The 22,109-nt window shown below is 35.0% G+C and overlaps 3 protein-coding genes across 13 annotated transcripts in view; 2 read left to right on the forward strand and 1 right to left on the reverse strand.

Moving 5' to 3' along the window:
- Positions 1-16,036, reverse strand: part of akap9 (A kinase (PRKA) anchor protein 9) — a 91,157-nt gene extending 75,121 nt beyond the window's left edge. For 8 of the 10 annotated variants that reach the window (XM_044137634.1, XM_044137630.1, XM_044137629.1 and 5 more), the window contains exons 1-4: positions 15,800-16,031; positions 4,373-4,645; positions 694-738; positions 307-369 (exon numbers count right to left, since the gene is read on the reverse strand). In XM_044137634.1, the coding sequence (XP_043993569.1) occupies positions 307-369; positions 694-738; positions 4,373-4,645; positions 15,800-15,847 (429 nt within the window). In that variant the 5' untranslated portion in view covers positions 15,848-16,031. Of the gene's footprint in view, positions 1-306; positions 370-693; positions 739-4,372; positions 4,646-15,799 lie in introns of all 10 variants that reach the window. The other 2 variants (XM_044137625.1, XM_044137632.1) reach the window with 2 other exon arrangements.
- Positions 1-22,109, forward strand: part of LOC122843117 (transcription termination factor 1, mitochondrial) — a 41,688-nt gene that overhangs the window by 17,299 nt on the left and 2,280 nt on the right. The window contains exon 1 of one of the 2 annotated variants that reach the window (XM_044137637.1): positions 21,443-21,530. The exons of the other annotated variant lie outside the window; for it this stretch is intronic. The gene's annotated coding sequence lies outside the window, so the exon portion shown is untranslated. Of the gene's footprint in view, positions 1-21,442; positions 21,531-22,109 lie in introns of those variants that run through there. 2 annotated transcript variants of the gene reach the window in all.
- dus3l (dihydrouridine synthase 3-like (S. cerevisiae)) overlaps positions 1-22,109 on the forward strand; it is a 51,145-nt gene that overhangs the window by 17,252 nt on the left and 11,784 nt on the right. The window lies entirely within an intron of this gene.

Here is a 22,109-nt window from a genome sequence, read left to right on the forward strand (position 1 = left end):
CTTTTACAAAACTTTCTGTTTTCTCTCCTCAAGGCAGACACTGCCCCTCATTACTTTCCTCCAGCAGCTTTCACAGATAATTCACACTTCTGCAATGTCACAAAGCCCTTTTCCATCTTGACCTTCTGGAGCATTTTGGCTTTTCAAAGACAATGATATTTCTTCACCACCAGCAGAACAGGACAGAAAATACTAAATGTGTAAAGAGTACAAAGCAGACGTGGTTAGTGAGAATCTTGCAGAAGACGTTAAGCATTTGGTTTGTTAGCGAAGCCAAAGCAGAGCTGCTTGATCAGATTACTGTACCCAGATAAAATCCTGTGAAGGCATCATTAGGCTCTCTGTCATCTCATGGAGGCAGCCATTTACCTGTTAATTCACAATATGCTGCGTTAAACACTAAAGATCTGGGAGGCTGCAAAACCAAAGCCTGCATCATGTCAGGAAAACACCTTTGAGCAGCTTTTTTGGAGTTAAAAAACAGTTTAATAAATGTTAATGTTACATAACTGGAGATAATTTTAGTGAAATGTTGAATTTAAAAACTAAAACTACATTTAAATAATCACCTTAAAGGTTTTAGCTATTGATATAGTCTTTCTAAGGAAGGTTTTACTCTTTTTAAAGCAGAGATAACCTGATATAATAAAAAAAGTTAAATTCATATCATATTTATGGGAAATATTAACTCACCTCTGAGGAATAATCTTCTGCTGTGGTGGAAACTTCGCTCTCAGGCTGCAGGAGAAAAACCAAACACACACATCAAATAAAATAAAATAACAAATGATTAAAAAATTAAGACCTATGCCAGGAATGAGACAAGTTAATAAAATAGGTTGAGGCAAAAAGACAGCAGGTAAATTTACATCACAAAAAAGGAAACAAAATAAAACGCTATTTTACAAACCAATAATTTACCAGAACAGTATTATAAATTGCTTACCCTATCACTACTATTTGAAAAAGTTATTTATTTTATTAATTAATTTCAAAACGTCAACAGTCTGACGGATTAAACAAACTGTGATTTATTTAAAGCATTTCTTCCTGTTAATTTTGAGGCTTACAGCTAATGAGAAACACAAGTTTGATTTCTCCAAAATATATTATAGAAGATAAATAAATAAAGAATTATTAATTAACCTATAATTAATAATTATAGTTTATATAACCTGTTCACTTACCCAGGAAAAAGTCTCGGAGACTCTCCAAAAGGAAGATAACTCACAAAAGATTACTGCCAAAGAACCTAGTTATTCAAGCATATTCAAGGAAAGTTGAGTGGAAGGTAAAAGTGCAGTATAAATATGATCAGGTGCCATATATGCCTGTTTTATTCTTTCCTCTGTTTCTGATCTATGGAGCATTTTTGTCATTTGTGTCCACACTGTAAAACATTTGAGTCACATTTCGTTGTGTCTACTATCATTTACTCTTTAAATCAACTAAATTTAGAGAGTTTTAGATTTTGAACCTAAATGTGTGAATTTGTTTAAGATAAACTTACAGAAGTAAGTTGTGTTAACTTTTTATTAAGAGTTGAATAAACTGTAGTTTTTAGGTTAGCACTTAAAAAAACTGAAAGAAGAAAAAGACAGGAGTGGGAATTATTTCCCAGAAAGCTTAGCGGCTTGTTTTTGTATCCTGGGATGGAAGGGTGTTACATTGATCTGACTTGTGTTTTATTTGATTTATTTTAAGTTTTTGAAGCTTGTGGATAATGTCTTGTTCACACTAAATGTTTTTGAGCAGAATTTAAGAAAATTCATTATCAGATCAGAAAATTTGCAATTTTAAACATGAATTTAAATTATTCTAAAGTAAAATAAGTAGTTGTCTTAACTTGATATTGTGAGTAAAATAATAGAGAAATGTGGCTGTTTAACTGAGTGAGGGAGGGTTTTTTCCTACATAATTATTTGGTTTAAATTACAGCATTAAGTTAAAACTCACAATTCAAGATTAATGAACTTAAAAACAATGTTTAGACAACTTGTCTCTTGTTGTTAAATCAACTTCATAAACTTTAATTTCTGAGTTAAAACCAGAAATTCAACATTAATTTCAAATTTTTGTTGATTTTTTTTTTTCCAGCAAAAAGATTTCTTTAAATTGCATTCGCAAAGGTGGATTTTCATTTTCAAGTTAAAACACCCTCAAATGTTTTGCAGTGCAGTGTCAGATCATTTGTCCTGCAGGATAAAATTGATCAGGGTGAAAAATAACACATAAGAACTCTTGAAAAATATCCGACAACTATTACTGGATTCTGATATAAATGCTGTCCGTACTGATAATATTTGCGATATATTCGAGTATAATAACCTCAGCCTTGAGAGGATTCTGAAACCAATTTTTAAATTGGTCTTATCTAATATTCTGAATTATTGGTTCTCTTTTGCTGTAAGCCATAATCATCAAAATTAATGGAAATGAAACACTGGAAATGTAATACTTTGTTTAATAAATCTATAAAAACAGTTAAGTTTCCCTTTTTTAATAAATTACAGAAACGAACAGACTTTTCAATGATATGTGAAAACAATTCAGAAACTGTCCTTGAGGTAAAACATGGATACCTTGAAGTAGCTTTCAAAAGTCTGATTTTGTTGCATTTTCCTTTTGTTGCTCAAGAGCAAAATGATGAGTTAGTTTAAGAATATGTCTTCACTTTAATGACCAAGAGCAGAAAACTGTCCAAGGAAAAACTGGCTTGATTTCCTTGTGATGCAGAACAAATCTCATTCAGGCAGCAGTAATTTAAAATTTGCCCATAAAAACAATAAAAAAATAAAAACCCAGAAGCTCTGTGTAGATAATAATACACTCCATCAACCTTTAGATCTTCTGAAATCCACAGCAAGGCCATAGAAATCTGTCACACAGACTGGCACATCCCAACAAGTTTAAAGGCAATTGTCTGTCTCCATGGCAGCCAAGTAGTTTTGTGGGTTCATGGAGAAGAGTGGCAACACAGAGCCGAGCAAAAGAGACGGAGAGGGCTTGAAAGATGGAACAAATTGTACAAGAGCTCTCAGCTCTGCATGTTTTTAAACCTTTCTATGTGGATTTCTGCTGAGATGTAATCAGTGGTAATTTAACCATCAGAAAAGCATGGATTAAATGTCTAGGTGCTGCTGTTTCAGTCATCTTTTCTCTAAAGAAAGGCTGGAATGACTATGCTGTATGTTGATTTAATGAATAGCAGGAGCTGGTTATGTAAAACCGGCAGAATGCATTTATACTGAGGTTGTGGTAACATAAAGAAAATAATGGCATCCCACAAAAACCACAACCTTCTTTTAAATCATCTACAAGCATCTAAATATGAAAAATACATGCTTTAATGTGCTTTTTGATGCATTTTTAGCTATTAATGTGGTTGTTATACAGAAAGGACAAATAAAGAGACAAAAAGAAGTGAATTTACACACCAGGATCCAATGAGAAAAACAAAACTACTGCTTTCTCCTAAACAACCCGCCAACACATGCAGACTCCTATTTATCCTATAGAGAGTTGCTTAGTTTGTTTCCCGCCCACATCTTTTGACCAAGCAGCCAAACAAACATCCTTAACATTTCTGTAATTTTTAGCCAAAGGAAAGGTTGGTTTCTTTTACAATTATTTGAGTAATTAATTACTAAATAAGAAAAAAATGGCACATTCTACAGATTTTTTATTTAACTTTTTTTTTTATACAATATTAGAAATACATTCATATTAATAATTCAAAATGACAAAACAAACATTTCATTGCCTGAAATACAATGGCATAGCACTCTTTTGGTAAATTTGAACCGAGTGAAGCTAAAACTGAGGAGTTTTCTGAAAAGTGTGGTGTGCATTTATATTCAACCTCCCTGAATAAATATCGCATTAAAGCAACAATCTCCACCAGTTTTGTACATCTAAACACTTTTTTTTTTTTTTGCACATTTCTATTTGGAGCTGTTCAAGTGCAATCATCTGTAAACATAAGTCCTCAAGTCTTGCCGAACTTGTTCAATTAGACTTGGGCCTGGACTTTGACTGTGCCATTCTAACAGGACTATGTTACAATATCAGTTTTAAAAAATGTTAAATATAAATTCATGGCACACTTTGAAGACTTCTTTCATTAAAGATATTTGAAAAACTATACATACTTTTCTGATTAACTTCAAAATTATGTTACTTAACTTTGGTCTTACATATAAAGTTCTAAGATGCATTAAAGTTTGGTTGCAACATAAAATGAAAATGTTTAAGAGAATGAACACTTTGCAACTCAAACCTAAAAAGATTGATAATTTTATAAAAATAACAGTTGGCACTTCAAAGTTAAGCATAGAAAGTGAGCATTACGGTGTGAAATAAATGTGTGTACCTCTATCTTGTAGGTCTGGTCATGCCTGACCGTCTCTCCGCTCTTCAGCGTCTTGGTGAAGGTGAACTCTGTGGTGGGTGTTTCCTCACTCCCTTCATCTCGTCTTTCACCTTTGACCTCTCGTTCTCCTTCTCCACCTTCAAACTGATCCGGCTCGACCTCCAGCCTTCCCTGCGATTCTGCCTCCGAATCCTCGGACGGCTTCTTTTTCTTCTTCTTCTTCTGCTTCTTCTGGGAGTCCGCATGAGCTTTTCTCTGACGGTACTCAGCCAACTGCAGCGAGAGGAAGTCAAATATGCACAGTTAAAGTCAGAGGTGACATGAGAAAAGAAAAGGTTTTTATTTTTATTTTTACTATATTGTTTCCGCTTTCATTTGGAAGCTTGTCTGACCCATTTGTTTGGTCAGGATCCACGCCTTTCTTTCCAAGAAACTCCACTAAACAATACTTTTAGCAAAAAATAAACAAGATGTAAACTTACTCTGAATCGACACAGTTTGGTGATAGTCAAACGGAACATTTTACGGCCCAAATATGCCTCCTGCCCTGCTACCAATGAGTCCTCCCTTCTTGTGTCCATATGACCCAACACATGCCTCGTACTGCAACAGGTGCTAATCCCGACTAAAGGGATTTCTTTTTTAAACTACAGTATGTCATTTATCCGTGAAAACACACAGTCATGCTTTCCAGAGTGGAAATCTTTCACATTTGTTCCTGCTGCCAACTTGTCATTCCCATTTTGGTCAGTTTAATACAACTTTTCTTCAAATAACATTAATTTTATTCTCAGTAACAGATATACAGCTCTGGAAAAACGTAAGAGACCACTGCACTGAAACCTATTGAAAACCTTTTGGTTATTCCACAAAACATAGATTCCTGTACTCTTACTGAGTTAAAACATTAGTATTGTTGTTTCTAAATTGATATAAACTTGTTTTCTTTGCATTATTTGAGAAATTATTTTGACCATTTCTCATTTTCAGCAAATAAAGACAAAATTTTTGCTTGAAATTACATAGACATGCTATCAGTAGTTCATAGAATAAAAGAACAATGTTCACTTTACTCAAACATTTACCTATAAAGAGTAAAATCAGAGAAACTGATCATTTTAAGTCGTATATAAATTTTTCCAGAGTTGTATTTCATGTTTCACATCAGAAAATATATTATCCAAAACCAACTTCTTCAGGACACATTAATTATTTACTGGTTTACATCTCATATAAAATGTAAGAAATATATGCTTTTACCATTTTACAATGTTAGTTTATCAAATAATTGCTTTCTGTCAAATTTAGGAATAGACAGTCATTTTTTGGGATCAAAAAAGTTATTAAAAATATGTAAGAAAACAATTCATTATAAAAAAGCCCAAGTCAGTGTATTATAAGCCTGGCAGGCCACCAGGCTTTACTCGTCCTCCCACCAGGCTTATTTTACACACCAGTAACAGTAAAGATTGATTAAGCTAGGTTTATAGTTGACACACTGAACTGGGCGCGACAGGTGTTTCCAAATTATGATGTCTGCTCGTGCACCTTTAAAAAAATGTTAAAAGTTACAAAAATTCAAACATAAGAACACGCTGGACTGCTTTAGCAATCCTACTACAGGGATTATCAGGTTTTCTGGGGAAACCCTGATAAATAACTCATCATGACAGATTTGAGGAATGTCCAACATTTATTCCAGCAATGCAGATCACTGTTATGCTGGATCTCATAATCTGATCCTGCTTTGAAAGAAAAGCACATAACCAAACACTAAGCAGAACTTTAATGTGCATAAAAATAATAGAAACAAGAAAAAAACACCACTTTCTGTTGAATGAGACAGTGTTCAATATATTGGGCTTATGTAACACATCAGAGTAGTTCAATCTCTCTCAGATTGTGTCAAATTCAACCCTATAATTCTAAATAAAACAAGGAATTTTTGCAAAACTGACATTACGTGTTTATCTTGCTGACCCACTGTAACAGAGACACAATTCAAGGGTCAAGGGTCAGCTTTGGGTCAGTAACCTTATTTGGCTTGAGGAAATTTCCTTCCAGAACTGTGGTGAAGCAGAGCCTGTTCGAAACATAGATATTAAAGAGCCGCTACCACAACTACTCTGATTTGCATGGCTGAACTACATAAACTGGTAATAAAAACAATGACGATCTGCATATATATTTTAAAAAATGAAAACTTAAAAAATAGCAAATAATTATATTTTTATCTATAATGTCCTGAGTACAACGTCAAACATAAGGCTGCGTTTTCCACCATTTCATCTAGACATTAGCTAATTAGAACATGAGCAGCAGTCGGCAGCGGCCACAGACCCGTGTCTGAATGGATCAGTTTCATTCCATACTCCCGCCTCATCTCTTGCCTATTAAACGCCCCTGCTGCCATATGACACACAGCAGACGTCATACACCTTCAGGGACAGGTGCACCTCTATTGCGTTTGTGTTCTTCTTCAGAAGGACAGATGGTCAATAGCAGCCAAGGTACGAACATGTCACAATTAAATCGACTGGACCAGCTGGCAGTAAAGAAGAAAAACAAGAAACGTCCAACCTGAAGGAAATTTAATGTTTAAAGCAGATTTTTAGGTCAGTTAATGTATATGTATTAAAAAAAACAACATTTGGTTCTATTCGCTCAGCTAACTCAAAATAAATTACTATCAGGAGAGCAACTAAAAAGAAAATAATTCTAAGTATTTTTGATAGCTAACTTGTACAATAATGTAAGAAATTAAAGAAATAAACACACAAAAAGACAAAAACTGTGGCCTTGAAGGCTCAGATTAGGTCTAGGTAAGAAAATAATATAACAAAGAAATATTGTAGGATAAAGACACAATAAATAGCATAAAAACACAAAAGGAAGGATAAAATTTTAATCTGACTGGGCCAACCTTAAAAGCATCAAAGAATTGACGTGTCGGTCAAACGCTGAAAAATATGATACTTTTCCTGTTCTTAAATGCATCAAAACTAAAAACTCCCACTTCTGTCAGTCTGTAAATGCATCACATGTTTTCTGTTTTGACTTTAGTATAAATCAGATAAAGGTTGGGAACATTTTGGTTTTGATGCATAAATAAGGGTAGCTATGTAATTCCTTCATCTGTTTGTTGGATTCAAAACTTCTACTTTGATTGAGGAAACTGCACCCAAAAGCACCAATCTTTTTTTTTTTTAAAAAGCCAAATGGTTTTTTTTATTTTTTTATTTACTGATTTTAAACCAAACTTATGCCTTAAGTATGAAAAAAATAAAAATAAAAAACAACTTGTTGTCAGCTGGTAAAAACAGACATCAATTTAGACTAGTAAGAGCCTGATACATGCATTTCTGCTAATCAATACAAACACCAATAATATCTGTGAAACCATCCTTTCCCTGTGTCCTCTAGTATGCAGCCCTGATGAAACAACAAAGCAAGATAACGCTCTTATCTTCTGACAACATCATAGTTTACCTTTCTATTTAACCTCACACAAAAGTTCAAAGAACAAAACAAAGGAAAAGATTGAGAGAAGCAAAATACACTGACCATACTGAATCCACAAAACTATGCCTTAGTCCAGAGGTCTTACTTAGAGTAAGTTTGCACTCATCAGGCCAGGCCAAAAAAAAAAAAAGATCTTGTTTAGAGCCACAAATATCACATGACTTTTTTTGGGGGAAAAATATAGAAATTTAGATCAATATCTACATTAGGAAAGTTGTTATAATTTTTAAAGAACCGTCATTTTATCTCCAGGAAGGGTGGCTTTTTTCCCCCTCTGGTTTGGAAAATTATTTTAAAAAGCACATAGATTCCAACCTAATGACAAGAAAAACACATAAAAATATAATACTGGTACTCTTTGTATCATTCTTTGTAGAAATTCAACACAAATATTTCAGGATAAAATGAAAAACAGTTAAAATCTTGTATTTGTTATATTTAAAACATTAGCTGGTTCTATTATTTCTTAGCCAAAAGTTATTAAGAGACATTATGGTCGGCTCAAAGAGCAACAGGTTACAGACTTATACTGCCCAAGTCCTTTCATAATCTAAAATACCTTTTAAAGATATTTCCTCATATGTTTCCTTGTCTAATTTTGGCATATAGTTGTAATTTTGATGACAGTCTCGTGTCAAACTTCACTGGTAAATTACCTTCCAATACCCAGACCTGCACAGCATTCTGGGGGATGTAGGCAGAGGAAAGATTTTAGCCACTCAACCTCTCATAGGTCGCTACAGCAAAGTAGGTGGAATCAACTAACTGACTCACTCTTTGGTTACCTAGCAACTCACTCACTCTTTGGTTACCTAGCAACTCACTCACTCTTTGGTTACCTAGCAACAACCTGTTGAGTAAGTGCCGCACAGGCAGTTTCAGAATTCCTCACCGTGCCTCATAAATGTTTCAAAATAAAAAGCAGCTACGTGGAGTAATACCTTTAGATAAAACAGTCATGTCACCAGTTTGGCTATATTTCAGAAATTTAAAACAAAAAACTAATTATCGATAGACTAATATGAAACCCTTAAATCATGATACGTTTTTCAGCCATATCATTTAGCATTAACCGATATTAGATACATTATATAGATTTATCTACCGTTTTGAAACTTTTGGAAAATTTTTTTACCAGAAACAGATGGCAAAAAGATGACATTAAATATCAGTTTTTCATATTGGCCTAATTCCAATATGCTAAAATATCGGCCAACACCGATGTTAATGTTGATATATTGTGCATCCCTAAATCATGGGGAGGGTTACTGAGTTATGGGGTCAACTAAAAGTAAGCAGAATCATAATCTGATGTGGGTTGAGATAATTTATCCTAACTTGAAGTACTTTGTAATCTCCTCTCAGATATTTCTGCATAAACTGAATAATAAAAGCCTTATAAACTACAAGCAAACATTGTGAGTCATTAGTAAACTCACAGTTAAGTGTACTCATCGGCTCAAACTAAGACAAGTGTCACTGATTTTATGAACAGCAGCAGCTAAACCTTGATGAAAGCTCACAGTGTTTGCCGATGCTGTAAAAAAGGGTCAGAGGCTGACACAACAGAGCTGAGAGTAGGTGTCATGGTGGTGTTCCCACCTACTATTCACAGTTTAAAAAGCTCAAAGTGCTCTTGATCTGCCAATCCACAGCTCCTCACATGACCCCCCCTCGTCCACATATACCCACTTATCTGTATTTTAAGAGCAGTTTTATCCACCTAAAACCTGAGCACAGAAAGAAATGTAATCGACTGATGAGCCAACAAGACTGGAGCATCTCTGAGAAGGAGGCAGTCTTCGGTTCTGACTTTTTAAGAGTAACGCATGAGTAGCAGCAAACCTGCCAGCAGGAATCACCCAGGGTTCTGCCTTTTGCTGAGATGCTTAGCACTACAAGCTGCCCTATTTGGCACTGCTGCTGGCTGAGCATATGGAGACTCAAAGCCTGGGTAGCTGCACCACCATCTGGGTAAACAGAAACTACGTAGGTGCACCACCATCTGCTGTCTGAAAGTATGTATACGGTTATTTCCTGCATATCTGAGCCTCATGGTGACAGAAAAACAGAGACTATAAACAGCAGCCAGTTTGATTTTTTTAGAAGACCAAAGCAACTATATTAGCTAGAGAATAATATTTTCATTATCTAAATAAGTACACATAGCAGAAATACTAATATCGGATATTGATATCAACCCAAATTAGAGATGCATCTCTAATTTGACTTGACAATAGGGCAAGACAATAAATCAGTAACATATGTGGCGATAGACATGTGATCAATATCAATAGATAGTACATCTAATAAATTATTCAATATTCAATATATTAGAATATCTGTTGAACTCCGATCCAAAGTTGGTGGAATCAACCAACTCACTCACTCTTTGGTAACCTAGCAACTCAGACACTCTATGGTTACCTAGCAACAATCTGTTGCGTAACTGGCACAGCAGCAGTTTAAACGTTTCACCACTGTGCCTCAGAACTGCTTAAAAATAAACAACAGCGAGGAATGAAGACTGTGGATAAAAGAGGAAAGATTATGCCTCCAGTTTGGCGGCACTAAAGATATTTAAACCAAAAATATTTATCAACAATTATTGATAGAATGATATGAAATGCTTTTATTGGGATATGTTTTTCAGTCATATGGCTAAGCCCTACTTGACACCACACTAATTTAGAGTCGCCACAAGAGAGACATATTTTGTTTTATTTTATTGTCGTCTTGATTCTATGAATCCATGATGCTATTAATGTGAAGTATCTCTGATTACATTTACACAGAAGATTTCTAGTCAATAAACAATATGGCCTAATAAACTCTAATAGCTCCTATAAACCAAGCTGATTATTAGTGGTGATAGCAGGAAAAAAAATCCACTTAAATATGGAACAGAAGTGTATATTATAGGTTTGCAAATTAACATTGTTTACCAGAATAAAATAAAGCTAAGACTAAATGTACCAAGAATATGGAAGCGAGTGAGAAATGGAGCTGAAGACTCCTTCATCCCCCATCAACAACTGCTGAGTGCAGAGAGAAACACAGAAAGGTCTTTGCATGAGGCTTCTCTATCAATGAACCAAACCAGAAAGATCAATGCTGTGCACAAGATCCACTCAACAGGGAGAGAATGTTTAAAAGCAGAAACCTACTCGGCTCCATCTTCAATAGATTTGTTGCAGTTTTCATGCTTCAAACAAAACAAGAAGCGTGTTTTGGTTTGCTGAAGTGCACGACCAGCGTGCAAAGCATCCTAAATCCTCACCTCAACTGACTCAGACCTTTTTGTGAATAGAATGTTTTGGTGCAAAACGCAAGCCCATTAAACTTTCACAGTTTCAGAAAAAGAAAGAACAATTTACAAGAAAAACTCAAATCCCCAAAGTCCCATAAATGGAATGATGTAAATTCATTATTTATTAACGAGGTGTGTAAGTGTTGATCTTTTAGTTTTGCTAACCTACTGATGAGATGCGACCAACATAAAGTGATGAGGAAACGGGAGAAAACTGATACATGATTTTCAAACATTTTTACTAAATAATATTTAGAAATGCACCAATGTTAAAATTTGTGCTGATATTAATATCTGATATTGTTGTTATGGCCGATAAACAATATTTACCAATATTATATATATTTCGCTACCATTTTTCGCCACCTTTGTGGAAACCTCCCATCTCCACCAGAAACAGATAAAAATAAATACCGGTTGTTCATATTGGCCCAGTTTTATTTATAGGACAGATACCAACCAATATGTTAAAAAATTACAAATATCGGCCAATAACGATGTTGGCGCTGATATATTGTGTATCTCTAATAATATTCTATCTGCACTTTTATTCAGACCTCCTACTACTAAGTACAGACATTTTCAAGTTTACGCATCCAGCACATCATGGAGGCAATCAATAAAAAATAGAAAAATAAAAGATTTTCTGAATATCAGGTCTTATGTGGACACTGAACTCATTGCATTTTGTTGATTAGGATCCGACAGCAAATTGAAAAGCTAAAGACAAAACAATAATTTATTTATAGTATAAATAGAGGAGTAGGCAGTTTACCTTGTTGTGAAAAGAAAGAAAGTAAAGTGCAGGAGTTAATTAGACTGTAACAAGCACAGCAGACTGCACAATTATGTGCACTGGGCCCCGCTCTGCTTCGCTCCTATCAATCACACATCCCAGATTATTTGTACCTGGCTCACCCTGCGGTTACACCAAGCAACAAAATGGAGCTGGAAGATATTAAACAAAAACTAACAGCACAGGTTACAACTCAAAACCAGATTCCAACCACCATATTTCACCATGAAAAAGCTGTTTTGTGACCTATGGGGTTAGCTTTACCCAATAACAACGTTTTACATGTTGACCATTGAGTTCCATTTTGAGTGAAGCATCTTCATTTATATATTTGTTTTGCCCACTACAATGACTGTCTTCTTGTTTCTCTTCCATAAAAGGCTGTTCAACTCTTGTGATTTTTATCTCCCTGAACAATCTACCGAGTTCCTTGATCTGTTTGATGCCATTTCTTTTCTAATTGTTCCCAACAAACCTTGGAGACTTTCACAACACAACTGGATTCATACTAAAATTAAACAACACAAATGGAGTCCATTTTTTAATTAGGGCGACTTCTGAAAAGAACTAGTTGCACCAACATTTTAGTTCAAGGAGGTTAGAGTGAAATGGGGTTACAAATACAAAATCATGTCACACTTCACAGATTATTATTTGTAAAACCATTGTAAAAACTGCGTAAAATTTTTATCCTTCACGTCTACATGTTAGTCCATCATGACATTAATATTTCAGCCAGGCACAATAGCATCTTTCACACCATACTAGGCATCTTTCACACCATGACACCCAAATCGTTTGTAATTTAACCCATTTAAAGCAGCACTGCACGACCCAGCACAAGTATCTATCATTAATTTGAGTTTTTGCCATTGCATCATAAAAGTAAAACCCCCCAGAGTCAATTAAGCCAATTAATCAGCTACGTAATCTGTGCCAATTATAGGCTGGTTGTCGCAAAGAGACATACAGGACGTGTCCAGCTGAGCGATTAAGGTCCAAGTTAAGAAGATCAGCTGTCCTAAAACCAGCAGGAGTGCCTAACAGAGAAACTGACCCTTCAGGCTAACTGAATCCTGAGAAAGATTACTGCAGTGTAAAGACGCTCTATAAAAATTACCTCTTCTACCTTGCTTTTTTTTTTACCCCTCCAGGGGGTCTTTTGTGGGCTCTAGTGTCCCTTATATGAAAGTAGGCTGACAGGAAAGGGGGAATGAGAGAGGGGAAGACATGCGGCAAATATCGTCAGCTCCGGGAGTCGAACCCGCGACGGCCGCGTCGAGGACTCAAGGTTTCCAAACATGGGTCGAGCTATATCCCCTACGCCACCATGGCACGCCCCCCTACCTTGCATTTTTGATGTAGAATGACAGATGGATGTTTCCACTGACCATAAAGGATCTACATAAAGAAAAGAGCAAAGACTGTGGCGAAATGACAATAAAAGTTTCATTTTTCTAGGAGGTTTATGTAAATAAAATTCATATTAAGTCCAGTTTTATTACAAAAAATACAAAATCCTACATTATAAGATTTAGGATTACTACACTAATCTATCACTTACTGATAGTAAAACACTTGTCAATATGTTTGATTCTGATGCCTAACAGAAGATGTTATAAATGTCTTCCATTCTGGAACAAAACTATGGCAACAGCAGCCCACAATTTTCACTTTCCCTATTGTCTGGCGTGACTCAAAAGCTCATGCCTGATTCTCCACAATGCATGACTGACAGTTCACACTTCAGTCATACATCAACAAAAACTCGTCTTTCACTCGATTTGACAAAAATCCAGTCACCCAATCTGATTGTTGGAGAGGAAAAGCTCAGGCTGCACCTTTATCTCCATGTTAACATTCAGATAAAATCCTGCTTCAGTTTTGAGACAGCATCAATGCAGACTCATTATGCACTTTAAGCTATGTACATAATTGTAGAAAAGCAGAGACTTCAATATGCATCAGACTTTTATCTAAGCCTGCAAGGAATCATCTGACTAGAATCTCAAATAATAACACCCTTGATTTCTTTACTGCATGTGAGGACATGGTGACATAGCACTGGGAGGAAAAAACAGCAGGCAGACTAGCCTACAGCAGTAAAGAGCCTTTTACAAGCCAAAATACCAGAGTGGAAGCCTGGCAGATGGTCTCTGCAAACTTCTGTTGGACAAAACTCACCGTGATTTTCTTAATATGTTTAGTAAATAACAATCAGAAACAGATTTCCAGCAGCTCTACACTTTACCAAGATGCATTAACTTCAAATAAAACAACCAAGGCTTCACACTGTATACTCAAAGATTTAAAATATGCAACAAGATTTAATTTGCCCCACTTAAAAAACAACAACAAAAAAAACAGCCTTTATTTCTATTGCTGTAAAACGTAAAACAAACAGTTCTACTTATGTTACCTTTCTGATTATTATTGGAATTATTGAGACGGCTTGAAAATACTAAGTTATGCATTCAGCAATACATTATTATTTGTTTATTATGTAATTATAGGCACACTTGTGTTTCTGTGTGTGCTCCAGTGGCCAAGCGATGACATTTCATTGCCAATTTTACTTATGTTTCTTTGTGCAATGACAATAAAATAAGTCAAAATCTAAATCTAATTATTTTGATTTTGATAATGAAACTGCAGCAAAAATATAGACTGTAACAATTAAATTTGGTTTTTAACTGCTTCTTCAGAGTAATATAGCATTTTTAGGTTATAATAATCCGTTATTACTTGTTTAAGTGGTTGGATATCTGTGTATAGCATCCTAATTGTAGTTTTAAAACAGTGCCAACCTAATAAAAGCTCCTTTGGTATCCATGGCCACAGCTGCCCATGTTTTCTGCAATCAAAACAGTAACATTTGTTCTTTTTGTAGCTGATTGGAGAACTTGTAGCAACCTTGTTTCAGCCAGTTGAATTGCAGTAGCCAATGCTTACATACTAATAACATTGTGTTCAAAAAGGCAGTGGTGGGATTGATATCCAACTCTGTAATCACATGCTTCTGGGTGTAACATTACCTCTGTCCATCATGATCTGTGTAACATAGATGTATCAAATTGTGCAGCCACTCTAGCGGCTCTTAAAAGCTTCTGACTTAGTATTTATGGACATATATTGACAAAAGTGACACATGAGCTCATTGCCTGCAGAAATTCAGCAAAGACAGACAGCCTCTCAAAACTGAGTGAGCTGGTTTTTGAGTTTACAGCTACTGGTAGAAAAAAAACATACAAACTCATCCAGTTTAACAAGTACTCCCTTCTGTTTTCAGCAAATATTTTACTTTATGAGCACAGCATAGAGCCTCTTCTGGCGTATTCCTGTTGGTTAAGCCAATATAAGTCATGTCTGGCAGGTGAAGCAATGCTTTACCTAGCTAGTGAGGATATACCCTGTAAATCCTGTTACACCAGCCTCTGAGTGTCACTTCAGGTGCCGTTTATAAGCTCTAAATAATGTTGCGACTGCTAGACTTGTGAGAGAATGAGCCGATACTTCTTTAGATACGGAAAAAGAAAAAAGAAAGCAGTGTAGGGGAAAAATGTCAGATATGCAGCATGACAAAGGCAGCCTTGGCTAGCAGTAGCAGCGGCTAACCCCCTCCTTCCTCCCTCTCAGCTGTCAGACAGACACGGCGCATGACAGCTGGGAAGGTGGTATGAAGGGGAGGGGGTGAGGGTCAAAACAGCTGACGGACAAAACCACAGAAAAACAACTCCACCGGGACAATACCCTGTAACTTTGGAGCACTCAGAGGACGTTAGGTAATCTTGAATCCTACCTTAGCCTTGCCGGCCTCTAGCTTCTTCTGCCTCTCCTCGTCCTCCATTCCCGCTGACTCCGAGACTGAAACAAGGAGAAAACTGCTTCATAAGAAATATCCTGGAGGAAAAGGAAGTCTCACAGCGGAAAGCGGACTATCTCTCCAATGCCGTGATTCCCAATCACTGGTTATCCCCTTGATTGTAGTCCGCCGCCATATTTTCCACGTAAACATGAGACTCAACTGTGATGACGTAGGGTAGGTGCATTCTTAGCCACGCCCACAGGCGCTATATGTATGGCAAGTAGTTTTATCATATAGTAATTTCTTTAAAACATGAAGCCTCTTATACTGATTGCACGTTTTAGTTCGTTCATGCATGAATTATGATCCTTTATGACAAGATTTTTTCTCAAAGTGTTTAAGACTTTCTTAAGGCATAAAAAAAAAAAAAACTTGGAGGAAAATGTTTTTGTAAAAAAAATGTTTCCTGTTGTAATTTTACAAAGTTGTTATTTGGAAAATATATCAGTAGATTTAGTTTTTAGGAGTTACTTGATGTCACAATATTCTTTTTACCTGCAAGAGTTTTCTGGATGTTCCTGAGTTGCTTTTTCATCTGTCTGCCATTTTGGATTAACAAAAATTTTCTTGTTAAATGGATAGCCAGTAGTGTATTATATTATGCGCTAGTGTCCAGTCCAAAATCCACAAGAAACACAAGAAAATGTTTTTTAGAAAGTTGTCCACTGCAGTGAGCGCTATGCATAAAAGAATTAAATTTGGAGAATATGGCTTTTTGCCCAGGGCACAACTGTTTAAGAGGGCAACACAAGCACCCCAAGATAATATTTAAAAAATACCTGTTAAATACCCCAAAAGAAAATTTTCTTTTTTTTATTGAGTTAGCTTACCAATTTGATTAAGGGCACAGTTAAAGTGCCATTTTCCCATGTTTTTTGTAATCTGGACTGCATTTTATCAGCTCCATTTTAAACATCTAGACTCCTCCTACTTGGACTGGATTACTCTTAACATGAATTCTTTGTAGGCCTCTCAGGTTTTCTGATTTAAGTTTACTCTGGATCCCCAGAATCAGAGCCAAACATGGAGAAGCAGCAGTCAGTTTTCATCTGGAACAATTGCCAGAAAATTGCAGAACTGCTGAAATCCTGAATTCTTTTAAATCAAGATAAATAAATAAAAAATTTGTTGCCTTTGATTATTATTACCTGAAATATCAGTAATTATAGACTGTATTCCAATTGTTTTGTTTGTCGTATTGCTGAAATGTTCTGTACAAACAAACTTGCCTTGGATTAAAAACAGAAAAAGGACTTTATTATATTTGTGAAAACAATAAAAGAATTAATTTTGTTCTTTTCTGGCATCAAGACAACATAGACCTAAAAAAACAACATTAAAAATGGTGCCATATGAATTTGACAGAATTTACACTGAATTATTCTAAACTTTTCCTGATTAAAAAGAATTTGGTGTTGTGAAATGTTTCAGTAAAATTAAACTATCTTTGAGATTCCTACTTTTATCTAAGAAAATATATATAACTAAATAATTATTGTTAGTCCCTGGGTGAAAAGCTTCAACATGAATTAATTACAAATTAATTCATTTAAAAAAAAACATGGAAAATAGCACTTTAACAGTGTCCTTAATCAAATTGGTAAGCTAATTCAATAAAAAAAAAAGAACATTTGTTTATGGGGTATTTAACAGATATGAATTCTGAATTAATTCTGAATTAATGAATTATCATCTTCAACATTTCAGAAAGTCAGAGCATTAAGATGGAGATGTGTGACAATTCGTCCAGGTCATAGGTCAGGGTTCTGTCTTACGCAATCTTCTATTTTGCTTTCTATAGAATTGAAGGTTGAAACTGTATATTTATTTTGGCTAAGCAATATTTTGGGTCATTATTATGTTGAAACACCAAGTTTTGATCGCGTACAAAGAGCTGCAATCACGAGAAATGAGAATGTAGAGCTCAAGCTCACTTGGATTATGCACAAAGACAACGATCCAAAGCTCACCTTCAACTCCACGTCTCTGAAGCGCGAAAAACAAAACAAAGATTGTAGAGTGGTCAAGTCAAAGTCCAAGTACTGGACCTAAACACAGCTCCAATACTTTTGTGTGACATCGATGCTTAAACACAATATGGCAAAATTTAAACAATTCTGAAATGTAAGTTTGGTTAAAATTACTCCAGTTGTTGGTGACCAGAGTGAAGTTTGTAGTTTAAACATAATTAAACTGGTAACAGCATGTTGTATAATGCTGAGCACATTGCAAACCCAATAATAAATTCTCTTAAATTGGACTTCTCAAAGGATTGGGTATGATATTATATTAGCATGATAAGATATGAATTTATTTTAAGGTTTTTCTCACACTTTTGCCAACAGACTAACAATTATTCTCTAGTTATATTTTTGTTTGTTTGTTTTTTATTAGTTTTTTTCATAGTTTAATTTTACTGAAATATTTTACAACACCAAACTCTCTTTAATCTGGAAAAGTATCGAATAATTCAGTGCAGATTTCACCAAATTTATACGACGTCATTTTTATTTTATTTTTTACCTATTTTGTCTTGATGCCAGAAAAGCATAAAACTACTCCTGATTTTCCACAAATATAATAAACTCCTTTCATGTTTTTAAAGCAAGGCACGTTTGAAGTAAATAAAACAGTATTTAAAAAACAGTAACTACTGGAACACAGAAGGGGGATAGTCTATTTTCTCTGCAATATATCTTAAATAAATATACAATTCACCCGTAGTTTTTTGTGTGAACATTTCATTTTAATAAATGTAGTTGGTATTTTAATGAGTAGCAAAACTCAATCTCCCCTTTTAAATATGAAAATTACATCAACACACCCATTTTGTTAAGAAACATAGAATTAGCTGTAAAGTCGATTAATGACAGCGACATATTTGACTGTGATTCTCCATCTTTGACTCCAATATCTGCAGCATGAATTCCTCTGTCTAGTTTCTATGGCGATGGGAGGAGAGGCCGCCAGAGCTGTCCCAGTTGAGCTTTTTTTTTGGGCAACATTATCTCATTTTAACATTAGCTGGTGAACAACTGGTAATTACTTGGCGTTTTGTATGAAGATATATAAATAGACTAACTCTGAGCTCATTTCTGATGAAAAAAGACCAACATCCTCCCCAAAGCAGGAATCATTAAAGGGTTCATGGCTAAAAGCCTGCAGGTAACCTGAGAGACTGGCATCGGTTTCTACAACAGATGGGAGTGATACAGGAAAAGACTGTCAGTATTTTCTCTAACAGTCTCCAAATTAGATAAATGTTAGAATAATTAGATTATGTTTTGTAATTAAAAGCAGGTTTCATTATTGTGAGGATGGTTTTGGGAGATGCGGGTTGCAGTTGTTTGGAAAATATAATGGGAACTTTTGCAAGCATTTGTGAAATATAGTGGTTATTTTTACTAATACGAGACATAGCTGACCTACATATGCATTAAAAAACTAAAAATATAGGTTAATTGATCATTTTAAAAACTAAATAAACTACCTCATTTGTCACTTATTTCTTGCTCAAGTGTATAGAAAACTGAGCTGTTTTGTTATATTGTCATTTACATGCTTTATATTGTTGCAACTCCCAATGTTTACAGAAACACTGAGCTGGTAAATTTACGAATAAGAAAAAAAATAGAAGTACGAGATTACACAGTCGTTACTTTCCTACAAATACAAAGTTTCATACTGCTATGAGACGTACCTCCAGTGGCTGAAGTGGCAGCTGGAGAAGACTCTCTGCATCTACGGCTGACCGGCGCTGAACAACTTATAGTCTGGCAGATCTTGAATTCCACCCATCGTCTTTTGGACATTTTTTTACCTGCACACTCCCACCTGGGGACACCTGCTGCAGGAGCAACAGCGTCCGCGAGTAACCACCAGCATCTGAAAGTTTCGACACTTCTTAAATTATTCAGTCGCTCCGGTTGTGTTCTGTGCCTGCAGTTACCCAAGCAACTTTGCAGAAAGGACCACAACAAATGGATCTAGACTGGAGTCGATGTAATATTAAAACCATGTTGCTCACAAATTCATGCATGACCTAATTTACATCTTTAAAGAAAAAACGTCAGAGGAGCTTCAGAGGAAATAAGAGAAATATTCAACCTCTGAGAGAGTTAAATTAAATAATTTTTACATAATATTAGTCCAAAACAATTGCTTAAAATGTAAACACATTTGACATATTTTATTAAAATCGCAAGATGTGTTTGAAATTTAGAATATTATCCTGACTTTTCAGTGTAATGTCAGAGTTTTTCTGCATGCAGTTTTAATCAACTGTATTTTAAAAAATACAGTTGATTGATTGACTGATGGTATCGATTTCAAGCTAACAATCAAGATGAAGACATCAAGAGCAGTTTCTCATTTCAGTAAAAATTTGAAAAACATATTTATTAGATAATTGCATGTTTTTGTCTCATAACTCAATAAAATGCTGTTTTTGGTGTTTACATCAAATATTTCCAATTGCACAAAAGAAAATAACTAACTGGCATTAGTTTTAGCTGTCTTGAGTTTAGCTAATGCGCTCAATTTGTGTTAGAACATGTGAAAGCAGATCATAATTGAGCTTCAAATTTATATAAAACATGAAAGAAGCAGGATTATCTCTCATAATAATGGACACTGTCTGAACTGTTTATGCCAGAAACAAAATACTGCTTTCTAGGCTGGAAGTGCAGAAGAGGTTGTGACTGAAACATGGGTCACTTCAGTAGCAGAGCAGCAAAGTGAACGCATAATGTAGCTATCTTTCACTGTGCTGTAAAATATTCATAAGTGGTGGGACTCATCAGCAAGAGAGGCAGTTGAGTCAATAGGTTTTTCAGCTGTGAGCTGCAGCACAATGCTTTCTCATGTGGCTGAAATTAATCAAGCTAGTAATGCCTAAACCTGGGGCTTTGATGTTGCTTGTGTGAAATCAAAATACAACTGAAATTTAATTGAAAATTAAAGAAAAAGTGAGGTTTCAAGGAAATTGCACATATGTAAAATAAATAGCACATAAAAAGTGAGATAGACTGATTTCGTTAAAATAAGAAAAAACACTACAATTTAAATTCCAGAGATTTACAAGATGCTCTAAAATGATTTTTTTTAACCGTAAAAACACGTACAACTTTCAAAGCTGTCATTATTTAATATACATGGAAAAACTAACCTCGTAATTCAGTAGTTTTCTGTAAAATATTTTAAAAAGGACCGAATTCTGAGAACAAATCAGATTTTTTTCAGTGACCTCAGTCCTCTTTCTCCACTGGTTTCTGTAGGTATTATACAAATGAAATGAGTATAGTGAGTTTGGAAGATTTTTTAAATCTAAAAATAATTCACTTCAATGGTTAACGTCGTCATGTCTGAATGTTCTTAAATACGGAATCATCGTAAGAGTCCTAGAGTCCCTTTTTTCTTTATAAACGTTCATGTTCCCGTTAACTTGGAGGAACAAGTCTCATAAATTGAAGTTCTTTGCTGCCACCTGCTGGCGAAAACAACCAACTGAGAAACAAGTTTAAACTCCGAAACGCTAGAGGGCGTCAGCTTTGATAAATTCTCTTCTCAAATTCAAAGTCTCGCGTGAGTTCCTCCCAGTTCTCGCTTCCACTGGTACGTTCAAAAGGCATAGTGTGAAAAGAGGAAAGTCGAAAAACGGAATATGGTATGTTTGTTTTAAATTTTAACACTAAAGAAAGACTGTCAAGTGTTTTGCTAAATATAGCATTTCCCACAAAATCAATAAGGTTTAAATCACCCTATGGTAGTCATGCAAGTAGCAAACCGACGCTGTTTTGAATTTAGCTTTGACCAAATGTGCTTTTAAATTCAGATTTTTGAATAAGACGTGAAAAAACTTTGTATAACCAGAATTTCACATTAGATTGCCTTTTCTGGTTTTAGTTAATCCAATTTTTTTTGATTGGGTAGATGCCGTGTACGTGTCCCTTCTAGGAAGTAAATTTCCCAGACTTTCTAAATTAAATTTGTTAATGGCTTAAAAAAATAATAAAATAAAATAATAATTATAATAATAATAATAATAATTAATTATTATTGTGATATCATAATTCATCATAAGTTGTTTGTAGAGTAGAAGTAAAAATAATGCTTATTTGTATTTCCCGTTTTCTTACTAATAGTCAGACATACATATTTAGAGTTATTCAATAAATATTCGTATCCCAGCCCTTCTACTTTTGCAGCAGTTTCAGCTGGTGAATGTATATTGGTGAATATTGTA

The sequence above is a fragment of the Gambusia affinis genome, linkage group LG14, assembly GCF_019740435.1.
Source record: "Gambusia affinis linkage group LG14, SWU_Gaff_1.0, whole genome shotgun sequence".
NCBI lineage: Eukaryota > Metazoa > Chordata > Actinopteri > Cyprinodontiformes > Poeciliidae > Gambusia > Gambusia affinis.